At 45.9% G+C, this 27,896-nt stretch overlaps 1 protein-coding gene across 8 annotated transcripts in view; it reads right to left on the reverse strand.

Moving 5' to 3' along the window:
• ATP10B (ATPase phospholipid transporting 10B (putative)) overlaps positions 1-27,896 on the reverse strand; it is a 248,565-nt gene that overhangs the window by 26,025 nt on the left and 194,644 nt on the right. For 7 of the 8 annotated variants that reach the window (XM_073355887.1, XM_073355889.1, XM_073355886.1 and 4 more), the window contains 5 exons: positions 18,736-18,867; positions 14,882-15,009; positions 13,023-13,275; positions 9,641-9,876; positions 706-894 (listed from right to left, as the gene is read on the reverse strand). In XM_073355887.1, coding sequence (XP_073211988.1) covers positions 706-894; positions 9,641-9,876; positions 13,023-13,275; positions 14,882-15,009; positions 18,736-18,867 — 938 coding nt within the window. Of the gene's footprint in view, positions 1-705; positions 895-9,640; positions 9,877-13,022; positions 13,276-14,881; positions 15,010-18,735; positions 18,868-21,034; positions 21,272-27,896 lie in introns of those variants that run through there. The other variant, XM_073355891.1, reaches the window with a different exon arrangement.

The raw sequence follows: 27,896 nt of genomic DNA on the forward strand, positions 1-27,896 counted from the left end.
GGTGATGGGACACTAGATGGGAAGGCCTCTGAGTTACTACAGAGAATTCTTTCCCAGATGTCTGACTGGTAGGTCTGATCACATGCTGAGGGTCTAATTCAGGGGTCGGCAACCTTTGGCACATGGCCCATCAGGGTAATCTGCCCGTGCTGCTGCCATTGACTGTGAATGGCAAACCACGGCCACTGGGAGCTGTGTGGGGCCGTGCCTGCGGATGGTCAACACAAACACAATGTCTCTTGGCCCACCAGCCGATTACCTTGATGGGCCGCGTGCCGAAGGTTGCCGACCCCTGGTCTAACTGATGGCCATATTTGGGTTGGGAAAGAATTTTCACCTTCCTCTGCAGCATTGGGCCCAGATCACTTTCAGGTTTAAACTAGTGTAAATGGTGGATTCTCTGCAACTTGAAGTCTTTAAACCATGATTTTCAGACTCCAGTAACTCAGGCAGGGTTTAGGAGTCTATTACAGGAGTGGGTGGGTGAGATTCTGTGGCCTGCAATGTGCAGGAGGTCAGACTAGATGTTCATTATGGGCCCTTCTGACCGGTAGAATAGCAGTCATTGGAGTTATTGCAGACAGAAGATAGAAAACCATACGGCAATTCCAAAACAGTGCTTTTTTACCACTACAGATAGCTTTCAATTTTAGTATACAGATTTTAAGCAAATCAATTCTCCTTATGTATTTAAAGTGAGATTACCCTTTGTCTTGGCTCAGTTGCTGTGGAGACCACAACAGTATTACAGATAGCCAGTGCAAGAAAAAAGTCCATAACGGATGTGGAGGAGTAGGTGTCCTTTGCAGATGGAAATGATGCCGAAGACTCTATCTGGAGTGCAGCATTTCTGACTTTCATCAACAGCCTGTTATCAGGGGTCACATCCTTTTCCTGGAAGAGAAGTTATTCAGTAAGGATCCCCCGCATTTGGGATTGTGTACGACCTGCACCTTAGGAAATGCTTGTACAGAACTATATACTCTATTGTACCCAGCATATAGAAAAAAAGATAGAATTCCCACTGTTGCATAAATAGATGGTCAAGGTCGGGGATAGCTCAGTGGTTTGAGCATTGGCCTGTTAAACCCAGGGGTGAGAGTTCAATTCTTGAGGGGGCCATTTAGGGATCTGGGTCAAAAACTGGGGATTGGTCCTGCTTTGAGCGGGGGTTGGACTAGATGATCTCCTAAGGTCCCTTCCAACCCCGATATTCTATTCTATTCTATCATTACTAATTAAATCTTCAAGGATCTTCTGAAGAAGAGAAGATTCTCCATCTTGGAGACTGTGCAATGAGGTGCTCAGATATTATGATGATGGAGGGTAGAATAAGAACCTACATAGAACAAAATAGAAAGGCGGTCACTTCACTGGGCTTGCAAAAAGTGCAAGTCAGGCCAGAATCTGAACCTAGATCATTAAAATTTATGTTATAGAAGCTGCACTATTGCCTTAAACCCAGAAGCAGACCTAAATGGGCAGATCCTTGAAACCGCTGATCACTGAGTTAAATGGAATGCTTAACAGGGATAAGTGACCACCCAATGAATCCGGTTGCAAGTTCAGGGTCTACGTTTAATTTTTGCTCTTCACTCTGTATGGTCAATTTCACTTTTTGTTCTCATGCCCTAATGTCATTTCCAAAAAATGCAAGAAATCAATCGCACCCTTCAAAGTGTTTTCACTCAATTTTTAAAAAAAGATCATTAATTTCTGTGATGTGGTATTGTAATCCCTAGCCCCCACCTGATTTTTAATAAATTTGAATTTAGTTCAGGCCATATTTAATAAGAGCTTCCAGTTTTAAAATAGGAGCTGAGGCTTTTAGATTTCTTCTTTAAACTACTGCCAAAACAATTTAGCTTCCTTCTCAGTTCATCTCTGCCATTGCCCTCTCTTCCTTCAATCTGGCACAATTATTATAAAGTTCCCAAATCTGCAACAACAACAAATCAATAACCTTCAGGGCTGTGTTGTGCTGAGCTGAATGTGTTACATTTTAACTCCCGCTTGCTAAAGTGAATAGAGATTCTAAAATTATCTAATAATTGAAAATAAATCTCTCTCTAATTATACTGGACAGAGCTTGAGTGAGACCCAAAGACAAAATAAGATGATGCATCAAGCTTTCAGCTACAGGAGACCCTCTTGTGTCTCTGGGGTTGCTGATTTAAACTGACATTCCTTTGAAATAAGTGAAAGATCTAGACATATCAAGTATGTTCAGCAGCAAAGACAGTGCATTTGTGTTTACTGGCTGCTACAGCATCACACAATGGAAAAAAAAAAACCACAACCTGAGGTTCCCTATTACTTGCATGATTTCAATGAAAAAATACAAATTGTACATACAAAATCCCAAAAGTTAAAGCACATTTTTCCAGGATCCATACACGTTCTAATATAGTAACTGATTACTGAACATCTAGCTATTTATGCTGTATCTGTGCTCTTTTTATCAAATCCCCCAAGGTACACTCATGCAAGCAGCAAAGCACAATAACATACACCTCTCTCTTGCTCCTGTCCATCATCCAGCCATCCAGTTTCTACTGCATCTATATCATTAGTATCCAGTACTGCAGCACCATGCAGCAGACGAAGAATTATTTAACCTCAGGTATGCTACTTGTGCAGAAACTTTCTGTACTATATTTCTCTGCATATTACAGTTATTGAATGTTAAGAGGACACTGTCAGGTTTGAAAAGCTAGATAGTGCACAACTGAAGCTTAGAAGAAAAGTTTTCATTATCTTAAAAAATGAAAACAGATGTTGGCTTGAATTTATATGTTTCCATGTAGCTGGATGGTAATGTATAAGAGACAGATAGCGAAACTGACACATCTATTTTCACTGACCAAGCTGAGTGAAATGCAGAAATTAAACAATCAGCATTAAGAATGAAAAATCAATTAACACTTAAAAATCCTGCCATTGTTAGTAAGCTTGTTCATTATTTATTAAATGGGTAAGACCATTTAAGATTTAAAGGGTAATTTATTAATAGTTTTTAATCTGAGTGTCCCTTTAAATGAATACAAAATTAAAAATAAGTTACTGACTTTAAAAGACATTAACTATGAAAACTGCCAGTCTTCAAGCAATGTTTCTAATAATAGTGATATTTATAGGACATGCAATAGCAGACTTATTAAATCTAGATCAAGAGAGCTGTAAGAACCTTAATTTAAAAAGCACAGCAAAGGGAAAATGGACAGTAATAATCTTCTTTCCAACTTCTTCCATAATTTATTCCTTTTCATATTGTAAGGTTTCTCCTTCCATTCTTCCATAGTACAAGTAAGTCCTCTCCCCAACCCAGGATCTATTTTTTATTTTGTAGCACATGATCTGATGCAGCCTTTTTCGCTCAGAGAAGTTGTTGCAGCAGCAGCAGGAGACAAAATTAATAAAAGAAATTGGCCATCTCTCCACTTGAGACACAAATAGAAACCATGAAGCTGGCCAACATAAGGGAACATTTGTAGGTCCCAGCATGAAATGTGTAATTCTGATTGGGCTGCAGGCTGTTTCTCAGTGAAGCTGGGTTTTGACGGATACAAAAAGAATTAGTTTTCATTTTCATCTGTGGCGTGAAGGAAAGAGAAATCTGATTTCTCATCTATAAACGTCTCAATAAGATTAATCTTTCACCTTCCTCACCCTGCCTCCCCATTTCCTCACTAAAACAGGGACAAATTAATGACACAGAAAACACTCTCTTTGGGGTGTTCTGAAATACAGCTTTTTTACCATTCTTTATTCCTTTCCCACACATATGATCTTCAGTTATGCAGAGGCAATACAAATTCCCTGGCACTGGTATAAACACTACAAACTTGACAGGTATTCTGAATTTTAAATACTATCTTTCTCTTTCATCTTGGGAATTGATTAGGTAGACTGATTTTCAATCTGGCTTTAACTCAATCTCTAATTTTGCAGGGGTAATTGTTAATTGCACCAGAAACAGGTATCAAATTGCTGTCATTTATGCTAAAACTTACTATGAGGTGAAAAATGTGGACACAAGTATTTGCAGGAGCACAAATAGAGGACACTACTGTAAAGCAGACTATGCTGGCTCTTGCATCATATCTTTGTAATTTCTATTCCAGAATGGACCACACAGTGCTGCTTATATTTTTCTCCAGGATCAGCAGACTCCATTTTCATTAACTCTATCAAATGCCATGAAAGAATCATCATCATCATGTTTCCTTCTCAGAATTACACTGACATCAACATATTAATTGACGAAACCGTCTCATATTTCAACAAAACAGCAAAACCTGTCAAGCATAGATGGACTCACAAAACAGTCAAGCTTGGATAATTTTTGTAGCCACCTAGCTCCATAATCCTAAAATGTCTCAAGATATAGCGATAAAGTGTAAAACCCATACAAGAGGGCATTAGGAGATGTCTGGGAACCCGACTGGGTCTGGGGAGGAGACAGCCAAGCTAATGGCAGGCACCTCCTTGTGGCGGATGTCCAGTGCAGGAACTCCATAGGGAAGGTATACAGTGACCAGATAAATGGCTTGGGAAAGGACTTAAAAAGAGGTGACAGTAAAGGAGCGAATGGGGGGTGGTTGGATCCCTATGATTGATATGGCAGGGAGCTAACCCCCATTATTATTCCACCTTAACCCTCCTGTGAGGCGGCGGGGGCGGGAGGTGGATGGTAAGGTCCCGGCAATGGATTTGCTTGAGTGACCTGGATGGAAAAAGGAGGAGGAGCTGGTAAAAAGCCCCCTCGGTAATTATGGCATAAACATAGGGTTACCTGCACTGCACACTTTTATCTGCCAGGTAGTCCCAGACATCTAATAATAAAGTTGTGGCCTGATTAAACCCATGTCAAATATCACCTGTCTTTCTTTCGGTATAGCCAGACAATAGATTACTAACAGTACAAATATACTGTAACTAATGCAGACTGCTTATCACTCATGCATGTAAGATCACTTTCCAGTTGGCTTTGCAATCACAGTATAGTAGATGTAGTTGGGAACTTTTTGACAAAAACACGTTTTGTTGGAAAATGCTGATTCATTACAGAAACGTGTTGGTTTTAATTAAACTTTCATCAGGAAGATTTTTTAGGTCCAGAAAGAACTGCTGATGAGTGAAATAGACACATTTGCCCCAGAATAGCCTATAGTCTGTTGGAGAGTGCTCACAGAAACAGTCTCTCTCTCTCTTTTTCTCTTTCTGAGTCAACAAATATTTAATTATTGAAATTGAGGGAGACTAGCTGTAGAGCCAGATAGTGAGACAAATCACCTGCAATGTGGGAGACCCAGGTTCAAGTCAATGGTACAAATAAAGGCAGATGAGGAATTTGAACCTGGGTCTCCTAATTCCTAGGTGAATACCCCTAACCAGTGGACGATTAGCTATCCAGAGGAAGTGTCTGTTTGTCTCCGTTTTTTTCATGAAACAATTTGAAAGGTCTTTGCTTTGTCTTGCATCAAAATGGAAACAATGTTAAAACCTTGACATTTTCTGCAAAATTGAATTGGTGTTTTCCAGCCAGCCCTACCATACAGAGAACATTGCTTAAACTAAAAAAAAAAAAAAAAAGGAACTCTTTACACTTCCTTTTGGTTCCACACCTATTTGGCATTTACAGAAGATTCTCTCTTGTTCAACACTATTACTTTCCATTGAAGCTCAGTATATTCCATAGCATACTTATTATATTATCAGCTCTCCTGCTTTAACACTTCTCTTGGCAACAGCCCCAACCATGCAGGTGCTCACAGCAGATGCGGTGCTAACCTGTATCCAAAAAACACTCTTCTTAGCATTGCCAAGTTCTTCAGTTTTCCTTTTATCTGGGGCTACCAGTTTTCATAGCTGGTACAACACTTGGAAACTTGGCATTTAGAAGCCCGCCCCCCCTGCAAAAGTAGGATCCCAGTTTGTGACCCTTTGGACACTCCTGTCAATTATTATATAAAAAAGATTTTTGTCTTGCCTTTTGTCTGTTTGATACAAAGATTCAGGAAAATGTACATGGAAAATACAAATTCTAAAAACATAAGAATGGCCAATGATCCATCTAGCCCAGTATTCTGACTTCTGACAGTGGCCAATGCCAGACGCTTCAGAGGGAATGAACAGAACAGGCAATCATAGAGTGATCTGTCCTGTCATCCACTCCCAGATTCTATGCAGTCAGAGGCTAGGGACACCCAGAGCATGGGGTCGCATCCCTATAATTTTCGTGTATAGCCATTGATAGACCTATCCTCCTTGAATGTATCTAGTTCTTCTTTGAACCACGTTATAGTTTTGGCCTTCACAACATCATCGGGCAATGAGATCCACAGGTTGTGCATTGTTTGAAGAAGTGCTTCCTTATGGTTGTTTTAGACCTGCTGCCTATTAATTTCACTGGGTGAACCCTGGTTCTTGTGTTATGTGAAAGAGTACATAATATTTTCTTATTCTCTTTCTCCACACCAGTCATGATTTTATAAACCTCTATCAAATCTCCTCTTAGTCACCTCCTTTCTAAGTTGAAAATTCCCAGTCTTTTTAATCTCTCCTCATATGGAAGCTGCTCCATACCCTTAATCATTTTTGTTGCCCTTCTCTGTTCCTTTCCAATTATAATATATCTTTTTTGAGATGGGGTGACCAGAACTGCATGCAGTATTCAAGGTGTGGGCGTACCAGGGATTTATATAGTGGCATTATGATATTTTCTGTCTTTTTAACCTATCCCTTTCCTAATGGTTCCTAACATTGTTAGCTTTTTTGACTGCCACCCCATTGAGCAGATGTTTTCAGAAAACTATCCACAATCACTTCATGATCGCTTTCTTGAGTGGCAACAGCTAAATTAGACCCCGTCATTTTGCATATGTAGTTGGGATTCTGTTTTCCAGTGCTCACTACTTTGCATTTATCCACATTGCATTTCATCTGTCATTTTGTTGCCCAGTCACCCAGTTTTGTGAGATCCCTTTGTAAGTCTTTGCAGTCAGTTTTGGATTTAACTATCTTGAGTAATTTCGTACCATCTGCACATTTTGCCACCTCACTGTTTACCCCCTTTTCCAGATCATTTATGAATATGTTAAGCAGCATTACTCCCAGTACACATCCAGGGGTGACCCTATTATTCACCTCTCTCCATTCTGAAAACTGACCATTTATTCCTACCCATTGTTTTCTATCTTTTAACCAGTTACTGACCCATAAGAGGACCTTCCCTGTTATCCCAGGCTCTTCAGTAAACTCAACAGTCATAAGTGACAGAAAGCCTTGTCAAAGGCTTTCTGAAAGTCCACTTATCCACCGAATCACCCTTGTCCTCATGCTTGTTGACTCCCTCAAAGAATTCTAATAGGTTGGTGAGACATGATTTCCCTTTACAAAAGCCGGCTTGACTCTTCCTCAAAATATCATGTTCATCTATGTGTCTGATAATTTTGTTCTTTACTACAGTTTCAACCAATTGACTTGGTATTGAAGTTAGGCTTACTGGCCTGTAATTGCCAGGATCGCCTATGAAGTCTTTTTAAAAAATTGTTATTACTTCAGTTATCCTCCAGTCATTTGGTACAGAGGCTGATTTAAGTGATAGGTTACATACTACAGTTAGTAGTTCTGCGATTTCATATTTGAGTTTATTCAGAGCTCTTGGGTGAATACTATCTGGTCCTCGTGGCTTATTACTGCTTAATTATTCAATTTGTTCCAAAACCTCCTCTACTATACCTCAGTCTGGGACAGTTCCTCAGATTTGTCACATAAAAAGAGTGGCTCAGGCATGGGAATCTTCCTCACATCCTTTTCAATGAACACACATGCAAAGAATTCATTTAGCTTCTCTGCAATGGTCTTGTCTTCCCTGAGTGCTCCTTTAGCACTCAGGGAAGTTGATTGCCCATTTGCCCCACTGATTGTTCAGCAGGATTTCTGCTTCTGATGCATTAAAAAAAATTGCTGTTAGTTTTTGTGTCTTTTGCTAGGTACTCTTCAAATTCTTTTTTTGGCCTGCCTAATTATATTTTTACACTTGACTTGCCAGAGTTTATGCTCCTTTCTATTTTCCACAGTAGGATTTGACTTCCAATTTTTAAAGGATGCCTTTTTTTTGCCTCTAACATCCTCTTTTACTGTGCTGTTAAGCCATAGTGGCATTTTTTGGTCCCCTACCTGTTTTTTTTTTTAATTTGGGAAATACATTAATTTGACGCTTCACTGTGGTGTTTTAAAGTAGTTTTCATTCAGCTATATTCACCTCTTGGACCGGAACCACTTAGGACTAAATCAAAAATTGCCTCTCCACTTGTGGATTCCAGTGTTAGCTACTCCAAGAAGCAGGAAACCCTAGTTTTAACTGAATTTGCAAAGTGAAGTGAGACATTTTTTAATTCCCACCCTTAAAAAATGCAAAGAAGAATTGGAGAGAGAGGCACAAAGCTATTGATTCTGACTCAATGATTTTACAATAATAGGAAAAGTAGTTGGGGAAAAATTCTCTTGAAGGAGATGTTTTACACACCTGAAATGTCATGATCCATGAAGCAAATAGATACATAGAAGTTCTCAATGTACTATGTGGTAAAATGGGATGGAAGACAACAGACCAGCAAGCAATAAGATTATCATGAAATAAACAGATTCCAGAAGTTAACAGAATACTAACTGATGTCCACTTCTACATAACAGAGATACTGAGTTAGCAAGACAGAAGCTTGTAATAAATACATTCATAAGTCCACATCCCAGAAAGAAAAGTCACTGGGAATCAGTGGGCATAAGATATTGCCATCCGGAGCTTCTTTGCAGAATGAGGGCTTAGGGTTTGACCCCATAAAGTCCTGAGCTCTCTGGCTGAAATCCAGTAAAACACTTGAATATGTGTGTAACAGAGCAGATTGAAAAAGCAATAATATTTGGGAAAATTTTGTTCCTCTTTTCAAATTAAAAAAAAAACAACAAAAAATCCAAATTCTGAATTTTGAAAAATTTCAACCTGCTGTACAGCGGGTCACAAAAATAGGACAAAATTTTTGCAAAAATTATAACAGAAAATGTTGACCCATTTTTTCTGTTGAAGTTCTGACAAACTTGTGGTGAAATTCTGGAAGTTTTCGATCAGCACTCGTGTTTAATTTTAAGCATGTGCATAGTCCCACTGGTGTCAATGGGACTACTCGTGTACTTGAAATTAAGGATGTGACTAAGTATTTTGCTGGATTGAGACCAGAGTGCTCAGCGTTTTGTAGGATTACAGTCTTATTTTGGAACTACATTTTATATAAAACTCAAATTTTATAATTTTTAACTTTGTACTAAAAACCATACTATGTTCACTGTATTTTATCTGTAGTGAAGTGTGAGACCTCTCTTCTGACAGAATAACAAAATACTGGTAACTCTCCTGGTGGCTCAATTTGTCACTTTTTCATGATATAGTGTAATAGACTGAAATTCATCTGAGGTGACCATGTAGCATTCTTTGGCAAGTAGTAGGTTACAGTTTCCTTGTTCCCAATCTAGTAAATGAGTGCTATTTCATTGACGCTTTTCAGCTCCCTCCTCCCTTCAAAAAACTGCATAAAGCAGAGATCCCAAAAACATATTGACCTAATCTGAAGTTACTCACTATGGTACTGCTGAACGCCACTTGAGACTGAAGGCTGTCACAACGCCCCAATGATTTCTTCCTTGCATGTCCCTGAAAACGTGCTCGGGCACTTTGGCACCTCCTCATGGGCTTAGTGTTTTTCTGTTTTAAAGTGTCTGGTTTCTCGATCTTGATAACAGGAAGAGCGAAATGCTGATATCTTGCCCAGTCTTCATCATCTGAGTCCAGTTCCTTATGGGTCTCCAGGCGTTTGGCTGGAAGAGAGAAACCAATATCTTGCCTAGTCTTTTCTTGTTATTAGCAGTATTAATTAGAAGATTTTATTATTATTATTACTAAGATAATCTGTGACACTCTGAACCTCAAAATGACACCCTGTACTCACATATTCACCACTGTTATATGTTTTGTACAAAGCATGCCTTGTGAGGTATCAATTGAGAAGTCATAATCTGTGGAACATTACTACCCTGTTGAATTGTATGCATTACCACTGTATGTGAAGTTATGGAGTTTGCTATATGTTTGTTACTGAAATATGTTGTGAGTCTGGGAGACACCCACAGCCTTTCAGTAGCAACAAAAGAGCAACTAACACCTCCAAGCCAGATTTACATTATGGATAGCCAGCCAGACGTTGATGGCCCATTAAGGAGAATCCATTCTCCCAGAGGGCCTCTCCTGAAGTACATAGACGGAGACCCAGTGTCTCAGCAGGGCATTTAGAACAGGTGACCTCTGACTCTATGTTTGAGACACTATCTTTCCGTGCACATGGATTGGGGGAGTATAAATTGGGGATGGTGACAACAGCCCTGGCCTCTCTCCTCCCCCACCTACTCTGAAGGCAACAAGAACACTGGGAAGACAAAGACTTTGAACTGGGGAAATTGGTCTCAGGCTAAGAAGGAAATTCAGCCTGTGTATTAAGAACTGTAACCTACCTGTAACGTCCAGTGGGGTAAGAAAAACTGATTCAAATCTTGCTTAGTCTGATAAAGTTTAGAATATAGACTGTGATTTTATTTTTATTTCTTATGTAACCAACTTTGATCTCTATGCCTAACTCTTATAATCACTTAAAATCTTTCTGTAGCTAATAAACTTATTTTAATGTTTTATCCTTACCAGTGAGTTTGTCTAGAGTGCGTGGGGAATCTACTCAGATTACAAAGGCTGGTACATGTCCACTATCCTTCGATGAAGTGTTGAACTAATTAATGAGCTTGCATTGTTCAAGAGAAGATCTTGAGCAGGTACATTTCTGGGGTGGAAGCCTGGGGGGATTTGCTGGTGTTTCTCTGTGTATGGTTCATGAGTGGCTTAGAGCAGTGGCTCTCAATCTTTCCAGACTACTGTACCCCTTTCAGGAGTCTGATTTGTCTTGTGTACCCCAAGTTTCAACTCACTTAAAAACTACTTGCTTACAAAATCAGATATAAAAATATAAAAAAGTGTTACAGTGTTACACTATTACTGAAAATGTACTTACTTTCTCATTTTTACCATCTGATATTAAAATAAATTGATTGGAATATAAATATTGTACTTACATTTCAGTTTATAGTATATAAAGCAGTATAAATAAGTCATTATCTGTATGAAATTTTAGTTTGTATTGACTTCACTAGTGCTTTTTATGTAGTCTGTTGTAAAACCAGGCAAATATCTAGATGAGTTGATGTATCCCCTGGAAGATTTCTGCATACACTCAGGGTACACATACCCCTGGCTGAGAACCACTGGCTTAGAGAGCATTTATTGAATTTAGCTGGGTGAGTCCCTGCATATTGTTGACTGAGTGATAATAACATCTGGAGGGGTTGTGCTGCTTGTCACTGGCAAAACATCCTGAGAGACAGCCCAGGCTGGAGCATTAAGAGGGCACAGCAGTCCCACAGTTCCAGGTTGTACACTGGAGACCCATCACACAATCTTTCAACCATCACCAGAAAAAAACTTCCATGCATAGTTCAGTTTCTTGGCAAGCCTCCCACTGAAATGTTTATCATTACAAACCAAACCAAACCAAACAAGAAACTGATCACTTTTATGGACTTCTGTTAACTAAAATATCTTTAGCTGCACTTTTTGCAGTTCAGTGGAAGAGAAGAATGAACTATGGTAATTCACAAATTTGGTAATGTTTTCACTCACAGAGCATGAAAATCTATTTGGCAGATGCTGGCCAGCTTAATGACATTCTAAATATAATGTAGAGGTGGAGTAGTTATATGCATAATAAAGTACTTTGGGCCTAATTTTGCATTACCCACACAGGAAAAACTCCCACTGAAGAACACAACATGAAAGGGAGTTGCGATCAAATGGGAATTTTGCCTTAGCAAGGACTGTGGGATTAGACCAATAGTACTGTTATCCTTTTTTGACCCAAGTGGTTTGTGAAAGTTTGCGGCCCTGAGGGGGTTGCAGTTGGGTGTAAAAATTGACGATGAGGTCTAGTGTTTTCTTTGAGACAAACTTATTTATTTAAAAGGAACATATAGAATCCTGCATCTCTGAATGCAGAAGGAACCAAAACAAGACAGATTCTTTGCTTACAGTCCCAAACATCTTTAGCCAGCACCAGACCCAGAAGCCCATTCTCTAGCTTCTTTCAGGGCCAGAGACTGTGCTTGACCAGGCTCTCTTAGTATGTCTTGCTTCAGTTTGTCTGTCCGTGTGCTCAGTTTGTCTGTACGTCACCTTCTCTCTCTCTCTCTCTCACTCACACACACATTGTGCCCTCCGTCTATATGGTGTGAGTTTATGCCTATTTTTAGGTGGGGCTCCTTAACTATCTCTTACAGCTATCTTAAATGAAGACAGCATTCACACCCATCAGTTTCAGTGAGGTTTTAACAAAATCCATAACAGTATTTATTAATGAAAAAGTAACTATCAGCAAATGGACCTAGCCAAAATACCCAGATTCAAGTACCTGCAAACTTTGGGGAACTTCAGATATGGACTTTGTAGTTTAGGCCCGTTTCTAGCAAACGCATAATTGTTCCTACCTTTCACATTACCCAGATGGTTGTATGGTAATTACTTTTGGACCCACTGAGTTTAATTACCACTTATCTCACTTAGTAAGAATCAGAGAAAGGTAGGGGTGGCAGTTACTGCAGCGAGGTGAATTTAAGAGGATATTTCTTCCTTGCAGTCCTGAATTGTTGATCACAATAGAACAGAGGCTGAGGTGTTTGATGTGGGAATATGAAGATTAGTTGTGTGGCTTCACAATAATTTTTAAAAACTTCCACTCTCTAGTGAACCTTATAATAAGACAAAGAAAAAACAAAAAACCCCCAAACAAACCACAAAATGAAACACTAAGCCACTAAGGTACAGTAGGTATAGTAGGCTCATAATACAATAATATTTCTTTGTGTTTTACCATTTTCCTGATGTGAAAACTCATTTCCATCGACAGTACAGCGCCGAAACACCATCTTGTTCTCTGTTAGCGTCCCAGTTTTATCTGAGAAAATGTACTGGATTTGCCCCAGATCTTCAGTGATATTTAGGGCTCGGCACTGTATGGGCAAATCTACATCTTCATCATACAGATCAATGTCACTGTGAATTAAGAAAACTTGGCCCAGCTTGACAAACTCGATGGACACGTAGAGAGAAATGGGGATTAAAATCTGAAAGAAGAATGTTCCACAAGATGTTAGAACCTCAGTGGTGGGTCTTTTTTCTCGCTGTACTTTTCACTATCAGCCAAGTCCCATGTCATTTGCGTTAATGACACTTTATGGAGAAGAAAAAGAACCAGTTCTTTCTGGAGTCTAAGTCTAATTAACTCAGTGGCAGGGAGATTTTCACTGTCCCTGTAATTCACAGGGAATTTATAGGTCACGGTCACCCTCACCGAAGCGCTGTGACCTCCATGATGTAGCATCTTGACCATAAGCACAGAAAATAATGTTCATGCATCTGCTGACTCTCACTAAACATGCATCTATGGGAATGGTATACTACCAGGAAATTCATATTTTAGGACTGAGGCTATGGTGCCAGAAACAGCCATCCAGAAGTGGAATGATGCTGTACACATAATAGCACCCTATGGATAGGTGCGGTGGATGTGGGTCAAGAGGTGCTATATTTGGAACTGCTCAGATGGGATTCACAACACTATCCAAAATGTGTTTCTAGGCCAAGGTGCATCTTTCTCAGATTGCTCCTAAAATAGGATGGACTAGCATATTTTTCAACTCTTAACATAAATACATTTCACAAGTAACTGCTTTGTTTACCACTTTCCCCTCTCCTGTTATACCCCAAAAACCTCTAAATTCCCAAAACGTACAAGTATTCTGTTTCAGAAATAATGCACAACTTCCCTAGGGATTCTACCAACAGCTCAGAAAGTTGTCCTCATATTTTATTCATGTTAAACAAATTCTGTCTGTTTATATCTCAGTGGCTATAATAATAGATATGAAAAATAAATCCCCATTCCATAAAATGTTCTCAGTTAGGCTTAATCAGACTCAGATATATGGTCTCCCAGTTCTAATTTATCTTCTTTTTCCACGCCAACACAGCCTTATCTAGTTATTATTCCCTGTTGGTAAAGTGTACAAAAATTTTTGTTTCACTGTTTCCTTGAGCTACTAAGTAGAATTCTCATTCTGAATCAGGGGAGAAAACACTGACAGTTCTAACATACTGACGGAATTGTCCTCCTTCGTGTGCATGCAATCAATTCTGGAACTAGTTTAATGATATTACCACCGCCTTCATATCAATACACTGGGAAAGGGTCAGAAGAAATAAAAAAAAGACTGTATCTTAAATATATATAATTGTGGGTATATACATACCTACATACCCATACTATAGTGACTATCGTGAATTGACTGTAACTATGTATGGGTTTTCAGATGCTGTAGGACCCTAAAACGTAAGAAGCTTTCAAGATAAAAAGATGCTTCCACCTGATGTATATAGCAACTGGTTCTCTACCATGTGATCTTTATTTACAAATACACAAAAGGCTGTTATCATTTAAGCATTCTACAGTAATGGTCCATAATATTGCACTAACTACTAGTTAACTAACTAACTAACTAACTAACTAACACACACACTAGTATTTTGGACCATTTCTGTAAAATACTATAGTATCTTTACAAAAGTTTTAAAAATAAATTCAACTATCAAGAGGGTGTAACTTGACATCTGCTTGCCAGCCATTATATCACCATTTCCAAAGCTACAGCTTTTTTAAAATTTCTGTTTTACCTGTAATAGGATTATCATTGTCAAGAACATGTAGAAACCAGCAAGAGCTGAGGAAAGGTAGTTGCCATTCATGTCTGGGACTTCATATGGTGGGCGTTCTGAAAAATTCCCATTCCAAATGCCATGACCTATACAGAATCAACACTATTTTAGTGGAGTAAGCTGAGCAAAACAGTGGTGGGGCAAGAGTTCTGGAATATTCTATTTCTTATACTCTTGTTAAAAAGGAAAAATATTCCACAGCAAAGGCCCCAAGCAATGCTGTAAGTCTACTGTAAACTGCACCATTAATGTAGAACACCATTGCACATTTTTATAAAGGTTAGATTAGTAGTAAATTTGAAGTGTGGGTATCCTTTAGGGAATCCTCTTCCTCCTCCGTTCTCCCACGGTCTGTGGGAGTTTCCCCAGAGCTCTTTCCTTTACCCTTTGCTCTTCTCACTTACATTCTGTCTCTGGGTGATTCCATTTGCTTACACAGATTCAAGTATCAGCTATACTAATGACTCAAGTTAAAGAGGACAGTGGAGAGAGAGATTTAATGTGGCCAAAACTGAAGTTATTCTCTTCCTTTCTAAACTTCTTCACTTCCCCTTCAACTTCTTTTACTGTTGACACTACCATTCTCGCTCCCCATGACTCAGTCCTGCAGTTTGGCATTTATTTTAGATTCCTCCCTCTCCCTTTATTTATTAGTCTTAGGCCACATCCAGAAATGGATGGGTCTTCCTCCTCAGTTTCTCCAAGATCTCTGTCCTTTCCTTTCTATTTCTGAAGACAAATCTCTTGTTCAAGGTTTCATTGCTTCCTGCCATGACTACTGCAAAATCTTTCTTTCTGGCCTCCCAGATATGCATGTTGTTCAAGAAGGCTGTTAGCTTAACAGCACTGGAAACTGAATTTCCATACAGAACTAGTGTAGTTTGATACTGTACAGGCAGTCAGCAGGAACACAAGCTTCCCCTGCACTGTCTGTGGCTCCAGACCCATTTCAAAAGGCAAATCCTCTAGTACTTCACTCTTCAGGCCTTTATCTTGGCCTCTTTCCTGACGCTCTTGAAGAAGATGCTATTAATGCCAATTGTGGAAGCAGTTTTTGTGATGTGAATATCTGTCCTACTAAGAACTGGATAGAGACTCCCAAATTGTTTTATGCTGGTGTAAGGGGACTGTTGCCTCCTTACTAACATTCAGTGGGGGTGTTTTAGTTGCTAGCTCCCAGTACTAAAAGGGGGAAGGGTCGATGGGGATTCAGGACCCTGAGATTGACAGTCCCTAGGAACAATGTGGAGAGGCCAATGCTCCAGGTACCAGCCTGAATGACAGGGCGGGCAGGCTAATCAGGGAGTCAGGAGGCCAGGGAGGTCCCGTCCTCCGTGTGAGCTGGAATTGCCTGGGTCAGACAAAGTGGGGCTGAGCTAAGGAGAAAGCAGGGGCCCAAGCTGAGCTGGGGAGCAGAGCTGTGCCAGATCCAGAGGGACCAGAAAAGCAGCCCAGACAGAGCAGACCCTGTTCTGGGAGGAGAGCTGCAGCCCCAAAGCCAGAGGCACAGCCCAGAGAGAGCAGACTTGCCCTGGGAGCAGAGCTGCAGCAACCAGAGCCAGAGGGGCCAGAAAAGCAGCCCATGAAGCAGGTCAGTGCTGGGAGCAGAGTCACAGAAGCAGCCTGCAGAGCAGACCTGTCCTGGGAGCAGAGCTGTAGCAACCAGAGCCAGAGGGGCAAGAGAAGCAGCCCAGGGAACTGGAGGCAGAGTGGAGCTGGAGCTGAGACAGAGTGGAGCTGGGGCTGGGGCTGGAGCAGTCCGGAGCCGGGTGTCGTGAGCTGCTGGGGAGTGCAAGGGAGGACCCTTGGCAATGGGCCCAGCACAGGAAGACGCTTCAGCCAGGAGGCTCTGCAGGCCAGACTTGGAGGGGGATTGGTAACCCTGACAGGGTGGGGGCAACGCTGGGAAGAAGGGCTATGCCACCTAGAGCTTGAGAGCGTGTGGCCACCACCAGAGCGAGTGTCCAACCCACAGCATCCCTGCAGCACAATCAGGGCCTGAGAAGGAGGCCTGGGACTTACAAGGAACAGGCTGTGAACTACCCTGACGTTCCAGAGATGCTGTTTGTGATGTTCCCTGCCACAGAGCAGGTTGATGTGTTTCCTTTAACCTTTCCCATTTTTCCTTATTCTTTTTAAAATTAATTGTTGATTAAATAACTTGCATTTGCTTCAAATTGTATGTAATGATCAGTGGGTCAGAGAAGTGCCCAGTACAGAGAGAGTACCCCAGAGTGGGGACACCCTAGCCCCTAGGTGACCACAGCAGGGTTGGGGGTCGAGCCCTCCAGGAATCCTGGGTCCAGCCTTGTTGGAGTTACGAGGACTCTGCCAGACAGGAGAGTGGAAGGGGAGTCCTCAAGGGCAGGGAGGCCACTGGGTAAAGGAAGTAGGAGCGAGGACTCAGATCCTTTCGCTAGCCCACTTCACCGGGGTAGTACAGAAGCAGGAAAGTTCCCCACAATAGTGGGACTATTCCCCCGCTTACACTGGCCATGGAAACACCTGTCAGATAGCAACAGCTTTGGCTGCTAGAGACCTTATCATATTTGAACAAGGATGATTATCCCATTACCACACTCATGAGTTACCTACTCCCCCAAGTTTTGCTAATATTACGTTATCTGCAAGCAAGATACCGATCACTAAATCATCAGTAATATTTTTTTTCTGAAATCCTATATTCAAACAATTTTATCACATAAAACAAACTACTAAACCACTGTTGGCGCTGAAGGTCATTTTAAGAGGATGAAATCTAGTGGATTTATTACTGTTTTATGTGTTTCACTGTATGAACATTTCATGTTTAATTCTTATCTTTAAGATAAGCAGATAAATTGGTTTTTAAATGTTGACGTTTTGCATCTGTGTCCACACATCAAATCGGAACTTAAAGGATTTTGCTACTCAGGGGTCTCTGCACATGACAAATACAAGAGTCTAAATCTAAATGACAGCAGCCCAGGAACAATGAAAATAAAATCTCTCTCATATGCATACAACTCAGCTGTTAAACTGAAATCCCATTTCTAAGCCAAAAAAAAAAAAAAGCTCATTCCAACATGAAGTGGCAAAATTAAAAAGGGATTTACTCAGTTCTACTGTTCGTCTTAAACAGATTCCTCTTTTCTGATGCTCCCTTACTTCTAGAAGTACTAATCTAATGGCTTGCTTGTATGTCTCATTACAGCTCTCATGGGCAGCTACCTGGAAACTTGTTAGGGCTTCAGTATGGTACGATACAACTCTGTGTGTGTGAACTACATCAAAGCTGTAGCACTAGGCAACTTCATGGCTGTGCTGCAGTTTAGTGAAAATGTTTAGAAACCACAAGAAACCTACAGGAGCCTTTGTAACCTCTGTAAAGTCATGGCCCATGGAAAACTCACTGGGCTCCAACTTTGGCCCTTTCTTCATTAGAGTTAAGAAAATGTATTGATCCTGCTCTGACTAGGATAGGATCACAGTCAGTACTGGAATGCAAGCCTGTTCTGCAGCTTTCTGCAATGCAGTGAAGATGACCTCTTCCACGATTAGCATCTAGCAAATCCTACTAGAACTGGAGATGAAAATTCATACCCACAACTGAATTTCCTCCCACATTTGGGATTATTCAGATTTGAGATTTTGATTCAAACCCATTATAAAGATATGCATCAACCCTGAAATTTCAGTTAAGTTCCCCAGAGTAAAGGTGATCACATCTAGGTTTTGGAACATACACACGCCTAATAAGAACAAATCTTAATCACAACAAAGAAAACCAAACATTTCAAATGGAAGAGGAGATTTTCACTGTTGCTCCATACCTAGTGCTCCGATAAGACACATGATGAACAGAAGCCCCACACAAAAGAAAATATCAATGTTCATGCGCCGTTCTATCTTGCTGCGTTTGTAGCGCGGCCCACTGTTATTCAGCATGGCCTTGGTTTCATGACCTTCAAAAACACAAATGGAGAGAGCCTCATTTATTTAGTTTCTTACCTGGGGGAGGGGAGAGAGAAGAGAGACAGACTTAATACACATTTATACCCGACATGCTGGTGCCCACAATGTTCACTTAACTCCAAGCATTTCATGGGGGGGAGGGGGGTGGCTCAGACAGGAGTGGTGTCAGGGCTGGAGGATCACAGGAGGAGAGGGAGTGTTTCTCTGCCTTCTCCACCGGGTATCATTTACCAAGAAGGTGCGTTCCTGTGCCCTAAGTCACAGCAAAAGCACTGCAGCAGGGCATTTTACCTGTACAGCCTGGTGGGGCCCACGCCTATCACACACCATCCATGCCACTCTTCCAGGCATTCATATTTATACTAAATTGATGCATTTATGTGGTAAATACAAGGACCCCAAATTCTCACTTACACTAAGGCCCCATAAGAATAGCCGCTTGCAAGAGGTCTCCCTGGCTAGCATAAGGCTCTGGTCCCAGTTTCTGCAATACAGGGGCATGTTAAGGGCTGACTGAGGTTATGGCTGGAGTATAATGTACAATGGCTAATGTCTGCTTTCTGGGGACCACAGGAAGCAGAGCATACATTAGAGCAAAACTGAGTGGACTTAGCTTACACCAGGGCCAGGCAGGTCCTGCCTTCCTCAGAACTCAAAGGCGGCTTAAAAAGCTACTTTTCCTTCCCCCCTCACTTCCTGTCTAAAACACTTCATTCCTGTATCTGAGAATTGAGGCCAAGAATTTGAATCCTGCTTTAAAGTGAAAATCTGAATGCAACCTTAACTATGGAGTTGCTTCTGACACCCTCATGATATACACACAAATAAATACACACACACTGTAAAATGTATATGTTTAACTACAAACAGAAGACAGAGAAACTTTTAAGACGTAGAATTTCTATGAGACAGATGTTAGGGGGAGCATGTTTCACATTAGAGGCAAGCTTTACAAGCATTAGAAGAAAGTAAAGCTTCCAGTTAGGTCTGGAAGGATTCCAAAAAAAACAATTACATTACAGATTTCAGCTGTCACACACATTTCACTCTCACAAGGGCAGCAGAGTCAGCAGGCCCACAAAGCTTGTACCAACATTTGAAGATGTGGGGAAACATGTACGTGCTTCTACTTAACAGCTAAATCTGCTTGATGTGAAAAAGTAAATAAAATAAGATTTGTAAAATATAAAAATCTTATACAATAAGATAATATACATCTTATTTTACTTCCTTTTATATATAGAAATAAAAACCTTGATTAGGTGGTCTACTGATTTCTAACTACTTTTGAATATCTCAGCAGCTAAACTGGCTTAATTAGAAGCTGCTAGTCACATTTGCCATGTGCAAACTTACAGAAAACCCAATACGTCAGATCCAGAAGTGAATAATTTTAATGTTATTTAGCTCTTTCTTATGTGATTGTAAAGCATGAACAACACCATAGGATAGAAAAAATATTAAACTTATTCAATTTGAATCAAGTTACTACATTTGTAATGCTAATAAGAGACTAGTATAAGAAGTGCTAACATGAAACCTACATGTAGAAACTGCTTTTTCTATCCTATTAATTTTTCATACTGCACCCCTCATTGTGTTGTCTAAATAATCTCCAGTGGTGTTTTAAATGATGTCATATGTGGTTCTTTCTCCATTTATCTTTCCACAAGATAAACTATGTATAGATTTTTGTTTGCAACTGCGTGGTATATGCGAATGATGGGTTGTTTTTCCTTGTTTTAAGATATGCTAGATGCTTTTATTTGGGAAGACAAGGTCAAAGAAGCACGCCTTGAACATGAAGAGGAAGTGATCAGCAAGTGGTCCAGCAGTTCCATTAATGCTGTTGCTGTTCCACATCGTAGCCCGAATTCATATTGCACAGCATCTATGATTACTCTTTGTTCTTATTTCAGTAGTGCCTACAGGCCCCAATCAAGATGAAGGCCCAAATGTGCTAGGTGTTTTACATATACATAGACACACCTCCCTGACCCCAAAGATAATAAAATCTAAATGAGTATCTCAGCAAGCTCAGAATGAAAATTTGATATCGACATCATCTTGTGACAGGCTAAGACTATGAATTAGAGGTATGAATTACACTGCATTTCTAGGACCTCCCCATAACTCTGAACATGCTGTTTAACTCACCCCCTTGCTTAGCTGCAGGGGGTGGCAGATGAACAATTATGTGTCTCTCGCTTTCTAGTTGCTGAATGGACGGAGAAATTTCTCTTAGCTGCAGGATTGCAGTTTCTCTCTTGTCTCCTACCACCTTCATGTCTGGGGTGAGTGCAACTCATGTAGCCCCTCCGCTGTCATGATTGGAAGAGTGCATCACCCTGTGTTGGCTGAAGCTTCAGCGATGAGGCCTGTATGTACTTTTCCCTTAGCACAACTGCCTCACATTTAGCCATCTGCATAGACAGGAAAAGTAAAGTCACACACCAGTGAGAAGTGAGCCACACAGGCTAGGCAATCACATTCAGCGATTGCTCCACAATTCACTGATGTCTCCATTAAAGGGAAGTTAAGAGGTAACAGAATTATACAAGTGGAGAACATGTCATCTGTGATAGACCCAGGCCAGCTGGGTACAGCAGAGTAGCCTTATTGGGATCCAGGAAGTGGGCGGGCGAAGCTAAAGGATCCCCCGCCCCAGCCTAAGCGGGGGGTCCACAGGACCTGGAAAACCAAATAATTACGGGGGACAACTAATGAACAACAGGGACAGGAGTGCGGTCAAAGGGTCAAACGAAGGGAACCGGACGGGGACACCGAGCAGAGAACCCCGGACAGCGCCCACCGCTCCTCAAAGGCGTCAAGGGAGTAAGTGGACGCCGCCCAGAGGAACTCTGCCCGGAGGCGTGAACGAACAGAGGAGCGGAAATAGGCCCCACAGTCGCAGGAGACTCCATCGGCCAACCTCCTCACCCTGGTTTTATAGATGGCCACTTTAGCCAGGGCCAGGAGGAGGTTGACCAGGAGGTCCCACGACTTAGCGGAGCCACGGACAGGGAGTGCATAGATAAGGAGGTGAGGGGAAAAGTGCAACCAAAATCTTAACAAAATATTCGTGAGGAGCCAGAATAGGGGCTGCAGCCTGGCGCATTCCAGGTAGACGTGCGTCAGGGTTTCCCTCACGCCGCAAAAGGGGCAGGTGTCCGGGATTGGGGTGAACCGCACCAAGTACACGCCCGTGCTCACGGCCCCGTGAAGGAGCCACCAACTGATATCCCCAGCGGGCCTCGGGACTAAGGTGGAATATAGGCTGGCCCATCGGGGCTCCTCACCCTCTAGAGGTGGCAGGAGGTCCCGCCACTTTGTGTCAGGGCGGGACGCGAGGGTGAGGACGTGAAGGGTGTGGAGCACGAGCGTGTAGAGATGTTTCCTTGGCGCGGTCTGGAACCAGACTGGCTGCAGCTCGCGTAGCTGGCTCGCGGTGAAGGGGTGGGGTGGGGGGGGGGTCGGTCGGGTCCACGGGGCAGGGGCCCGATAAAAAGGTCCGGAGGGCCTGGGGTGGAGGGTGGGCGGGGCGCGCCCTCTCACAGGACCTGGTCGAGGTAAACCCGAGCAGCAAAGCGGCCCTCACCTCCTGAAGTACGCGCAGGGGAGTACGAGGTCTGGAGAGCCCCATGCGCTGAGCGAACATCAGGGGATCCAGCCAGTCTCCCCGGTCGTAGTCCAGGAGGTCTCCGACTCTGGTAACTTCTGCCAGGACCAACCTCTGGTGCACCGAGGGGGACTCCGCCACCTGCACACGGAGCTGCGGGTTGTGTAGCAGGGGCTCCGCGAGGAGATCTTCCCCCACAGAGGCCGCCACGGACCTGGTCGCTGTGAACAGTTTCCAGGTCCGGAGGAGGTCCTGGTAGAAGACCAGCAGCCTGGAGAGGTCTCACGGAAGACCCCTCGGATGGAGGTAAAGGAGCTGCCGGTCATATCGGAGCCCTTGGAGGCGGCGCAGGAAGGCATTCACCAGTACACTCCACGGACTACCTGCACCATAAAGGAGCCTCTGCAGGGCCTGGAGGAGGAAGACATGGACCTGAGTGCGGAGACACTTCAGGCCCTGCCCTCCCTCCTCCACGGGTAGATGGAGAACCCGTGCAGAGACCCAGTGCAGTCCTGACCAGAAGAACTCCAGAATCAACGTCCGGAGGTTGGCCGGGACCAGGGTGTTGAGCCGATACCAGAGCATGGACAGGACTAGTTGATTGGGCACCAGTGCCCGCCCTCGAAGAGACAGACACTGGAGCAGTCCTGTCCATCTCCGGAGCCACTCTACCACCCTGCCCTCTAAACTGTGCCAGTTCTCCAGCGGAGACGGATGCGTGGCAGAAGGTAAACACCCAGATAGAACAGCGGACCCGCGCTCCACCTGATAACCTGAAGCGCGGGTGGGAGGGAGCTCGCCTGCCGCCAGTCCCCTATCACCAAGCCAGCTTGACCCAGTTGACCCGGGCTGAGGAGGCTGCCGAGTAGACGGCCTGGCAAGCCTACACCCGTGCCAAGTCGTCCGGGTCCTGGACCACGAGGAGCACATCGTCAGCGTATGCCGACAGGACCAGCCGCAGCTCCGGCTCGCATAGCGCCAACCCCCTCAACCTCCTACGTAGGAGACAGAGAAAGGGCTCGATCGCCAGAGCGTACAGCTGGCCCGAGAGAGGGCACCCCTGCCGTACTCCTCGCCTGAAGCTGACCGGTTTGGTCAGGGTCCAGTTGAGCCTGACCAGACACTCTGCGGAGGCGGACAGCACCTGGAGAAAATCCACAAATTGGGGTCCAAAGCCAAATGCTCGCGGAGTGCTCAGGAGATACCCGTGATCCACCCTGTCGAATGCCTTCTCCTGATCCAGGGACGGGAGGGCGAACGACAGACCATCCCTACACCTGAGTTCCAAGAGGTCCCGGACCAGAGACAGGTTGTCGAATATGGTGCGGCCCAGGACGGTGTAGGTCCGGTCTGGGTGGATCACGTCCGCCAGCATGGACCCTAGCCGCAGCAAGATGGCTTTCGCTACAACCTTGTAGTCCATGCTGAGCAGCGAGACGGGACGCCAATTTTGTAGATCGCGGAGGTCCCCCTTCTTTGGCAATAAGGCAAGCACGGCTCGCCTGCACGAAAGAGGGAGGACCCCGCTCTGCAAAGACTCGTCCCAGATGGTGACTAGGTCTGGGCCGAGGACGTCCCAGAACATGCTGTAGAACTCCACGGTCAGTCCGTCCATGCCCGGAAATTTATTGGTGGGCATGCGGCGGAGGGCTTCCGAGAACTTGGCCAGAGTGAGAGGCAGCTCAAGCCAGTCTCGGTCGCCCGCACTGACTGTTGGGAGTTCGTCCCAGAGCACTCTGCAAGCGTTAGGATCGGTTGGATCTGGGGAGAAAAGGCCTGCGTAGAAGGCCCTGGCCCTCCTGCACATCTCCGCCGGATCCGTGAGGGGGGTGCCACCCTCTGCGAGGAGGCAGGTGATGTGCTTCTTGGCCCCCCTCTTTTTCTCCAGGGCGTAGAAGAAGCGGGAGCCACGATCCATCTCCCGAAGGAAGCGGATGCGGGATCGAACAAAAGCACCCCGGGCCCGATGGTCCTTGAGGGCCCGGAGCTCCTCCCGCTTCTCCTGGCATGCAGAGGGATGGATCCTCAGGGCTGGCAGCCAGACGCCTCTCCAGCTCTAAGACCACCCGTTCCAACTGCCCTATCGTCCCATCCCTCCGTCGTGGTGCTCCGGGTGTAGTCACGGCAGAAGAGCCGGGCGCACACCTTCCCTAGGTCCCACCGCCGCCGCGCCGAGGGAAAGGCACGCCGCTGCTCTCGCCAGGCCAGCCAGAACTCCCGGAAGGACGCCACGAAGCCCACATCCTTCAACAAGCTGTTATTAAAATGCCAATAGGCCGGCCCCGGCCTTTCTGCGCAGAGAGAGACCGTCACGGTGGCTAAGTGATGATCAGAAAAAGGGGCCGGCCGGATGCTGGAGGAGTGGGCCTGTGAAAGATGGAAACGTGATAAATAGATGCAGTCCAACCAGGAGTGGCGCGACCGATGGGCCTCCACCAGGACAAAAGTGAACGTCGAGACGTCGTCCGGGTGGTGGTCGCGCCAGACGTCCACCAGGGAGTGATGGTTGACTATTTCCCGGAGGACATCCGCAGTGGCCGGGCACTGCTCGGGCCCCGAGTGGTCCTGCTCCTCGAGGGTAGTATTAAAGTCCCTGCCCAGGACCAGGCACTCGCGAAGTTCCAAGGTGCCGAGGAAGGCGGACGCCTGCTGAAAGAAACGCAGCCGCTCCGGGCCCGATGTCGGGGCATAGACGTTGACAAGATTGACCACAAGCCCCTCCATATGGACCCAAAGGTGCAGCAGGCGGCCCGGCACAGCCTCGGCCACCCCCAACACCTCGGGCCGTAGGTCAGGGGAGAACAGGGTCGCCACTCCAGCCATACGAACTGTGAGATGGCTAAAGTAGACCCTGTCCCCCCATTCCAGCCGCCAGCTATCTTCGGCGGCCGGATCCGTATGGGTCTCCTGCAGGAAAACTACAGAGTACCCCCCCTCCCGAAGGAAGGAGAGCACCTGGCACTTGTGGAGACACCATCCTACAGCCCCGGGTGTATAACGTTGTGATGGTGAGAGGTGCCATGAGGAGGGCTGTGGGGGATCCTCGCCGGCAGGGACGCTCGCGGTTCCCAATGGGCTGCACAACAATCCATGACCTACCCCGTAGGTAAGTAGGGAGTCACGGAAGAGGTGGACCCGCTGGTAGGCCGCGGCGGCCTGCTTCCCGGTCCTTTTACCCTCCCCCATGAGGGCCCTCACAGCCTGGAGGATTTGATGGAAGTCCCCCCATCGCTGCAGGGCGAGCTGCACCTTGTTACGGGAGCCCCGGACATCCTCAAGGAACTCCCGCAGTTCCTCTCGCAGCTTATGGGGTCACTAGCTCCCGGCTTTCCTCCGGAAGGACCACTGACACAGCCCCGTGGCCCACCGAAACGGGCAGGCAAGGGGCAGACCCCCAACGTGGCGCCCGATGGGCTGGCGCCACGCAGCCCCCCTCAAACCCTGCCTTGATTGGGGGCGGCGGAGGGAAGGTAGCAGCCCCTAGTGAGTTGGGCCTGGGAAATACAGAAGCCGCTCCCTGGGGGCTATCCTCTAAGAACGCGGAGATGACGGCCTCAGGGGCGGCAATGATATCACGGGAGATGGAGGGAGCAGGGGCGGGGTTGACATCAGAGGCAGGGCTGACATCAGGGGCAGGGCAGGGATCCAGAGTAGGAGCAAGGCAGGGGTTGGGTGCAGAGTCAGGGAGAGGGGCAAAGGCAGGATCCTGGGCCCCAGGAGCCAAGCTGTTGGGAAATGGCCCCCCTCGATCGGGCTCTGGGAGCGGGGCAGGGGGCCCTCTGTGATGCTGGGCTCCGGCACCACGGCCGGCATAGTAGCCACAGCATCTTCAGTGGGGTCCCCACCCGGGAAGGAGGTCGGTCGCCCCACGCCCACGAGGGGCAGCCCGTGGGTCTCGGGTCCCAGCCGCGCGGCACCGGCAGTCGCCTCGGTGGGCTTGGCGGCCAACAGCAGGGTGCCACCCGCAGCTGGGTAGATGGAGGAGCCCAGGGAACCCTTGGAGGTGGGAGCAGAAACAGCGGATAGGGGAAGGGAGGCTGGAGAAGGCGGGGCTGGGGTGAGGTCGCTCAGATCGAGGCCCTCTAAGAGAGGGTCGTCCTCCCCCTGGGTGACTGGGGTCAGACCCAGGGCCTCGATCTCCTCGTAAATGGAGGGGAGCTCTCCTTCCACCATCCCGGAGGTCTCCCTGCCAGTGCCTGAAGCAACGCTCGCCCCGGAGCTCACGGGGGTTCTGGATGGTAACGGGGCAGGTGGGGCTACATCGGGGACCTTGGAGGGAAGGGACTCCAATGGAGGAATGGTACTGCCCTCCCGTGCTGCCAAGTTTTCCCCAGCTGGCACCAGGGGATGGCACATGCCCGCGGGCAAGGCAGAGGGCTCGGCATCGGTGCCTCCCTCTGGTCTTCAGGGGGGCTTCCGCATCGGTGGAAAGGAGCGGAGCTCGAGCCCTCCGCTTGTCCCGCTTCCCCTAGACTAGGGCCCAGCCCTCCATGGCATCATCGGGGGGCCGGCTAACAGGGGTCAGGTCAGGGGGCAGGGACGATGGCTCAGGGACCGTGGGAGGCAGCGGTGGGGTGGAATGAGAGAGGGAAGGTTCCCCCTGGGGCGGGCCCTCTCCCACGCTCGGCGGTATCCCTGCCGCACCCTCCTCTAGGGGCCCAGCTGGATTGTAGGCAGCAGAGGCAGGGCTCTCCCGCTAGTCTGGGTGTGCTGGGGGGAGCGTCCCTTGGGCCCGAGCGGGAGCAGTGGTGGACTGAATGGGAGGCGGGGGCGGCTTTGGGCACCGGGCAGCCAGGGGCGCCGGCGATGACGGGGCCAGCACCCTGCCGGGGCTTGGGGGTCCCGGATGCCTCTCCGTGCCGGGCCAAGGGGCAGTCCCTCCGGACATGCCCCATCGCCCAGCAGAGGTAGCACCGGGCCTCCCCCGTGGAATAATGCACCTGGTAATGGGCCCCTGGTAGGGGATCAAAAAGGACCCCTCAAGCGCCTCTCCGTCCCGCGCTGCTGGCGGCAGTTGCAGCTGCACTTGCCAGCGGAACGAGAGGACGTGACGGAGGGCGGGGTCTTTGCAGCCCGGTGAGAGAGGACTCAAAACAGAGATGGGCTTCCCCAGGGTAGAGAGGGCAGGTAACAGGGCGGCATTGGGAAGGAAGGGAGGGACGGAAGTCAGGACAAAGCAGACGCCCAGGTCGCCCAGCGGCTCCAGGGGGACGAACACGCCCCCCACTGCCGGGCCCTTCTCCACCGCCTCCTGGGCGGCGGCCTCCGATACCAGGAAGAAGACCACCTTCCCGTACATTTTGGAGGCTGCCACAATGGCCGTGGGCCCCACCTCCCTCGCCAACGCCCGCACATACGTCTCCACATGGGGCGAGGCGGGCACCAGGTGGCAACGGACGC

Source organism: Lepidochelys kempii, chromosome 8, assembly GCF_965140265.1.
Source record: "Lepidochelys kempii isolate rLepKem1 chromosome 8, rLepKem1.hap2, whole genome shotgun sequence".
Classification (NCBI taxonomy): Eukaryota; Metazoa; Chordata; order Testudines; family Cheloniidae; genus Lepidochelys; species Lepidochelys kempii.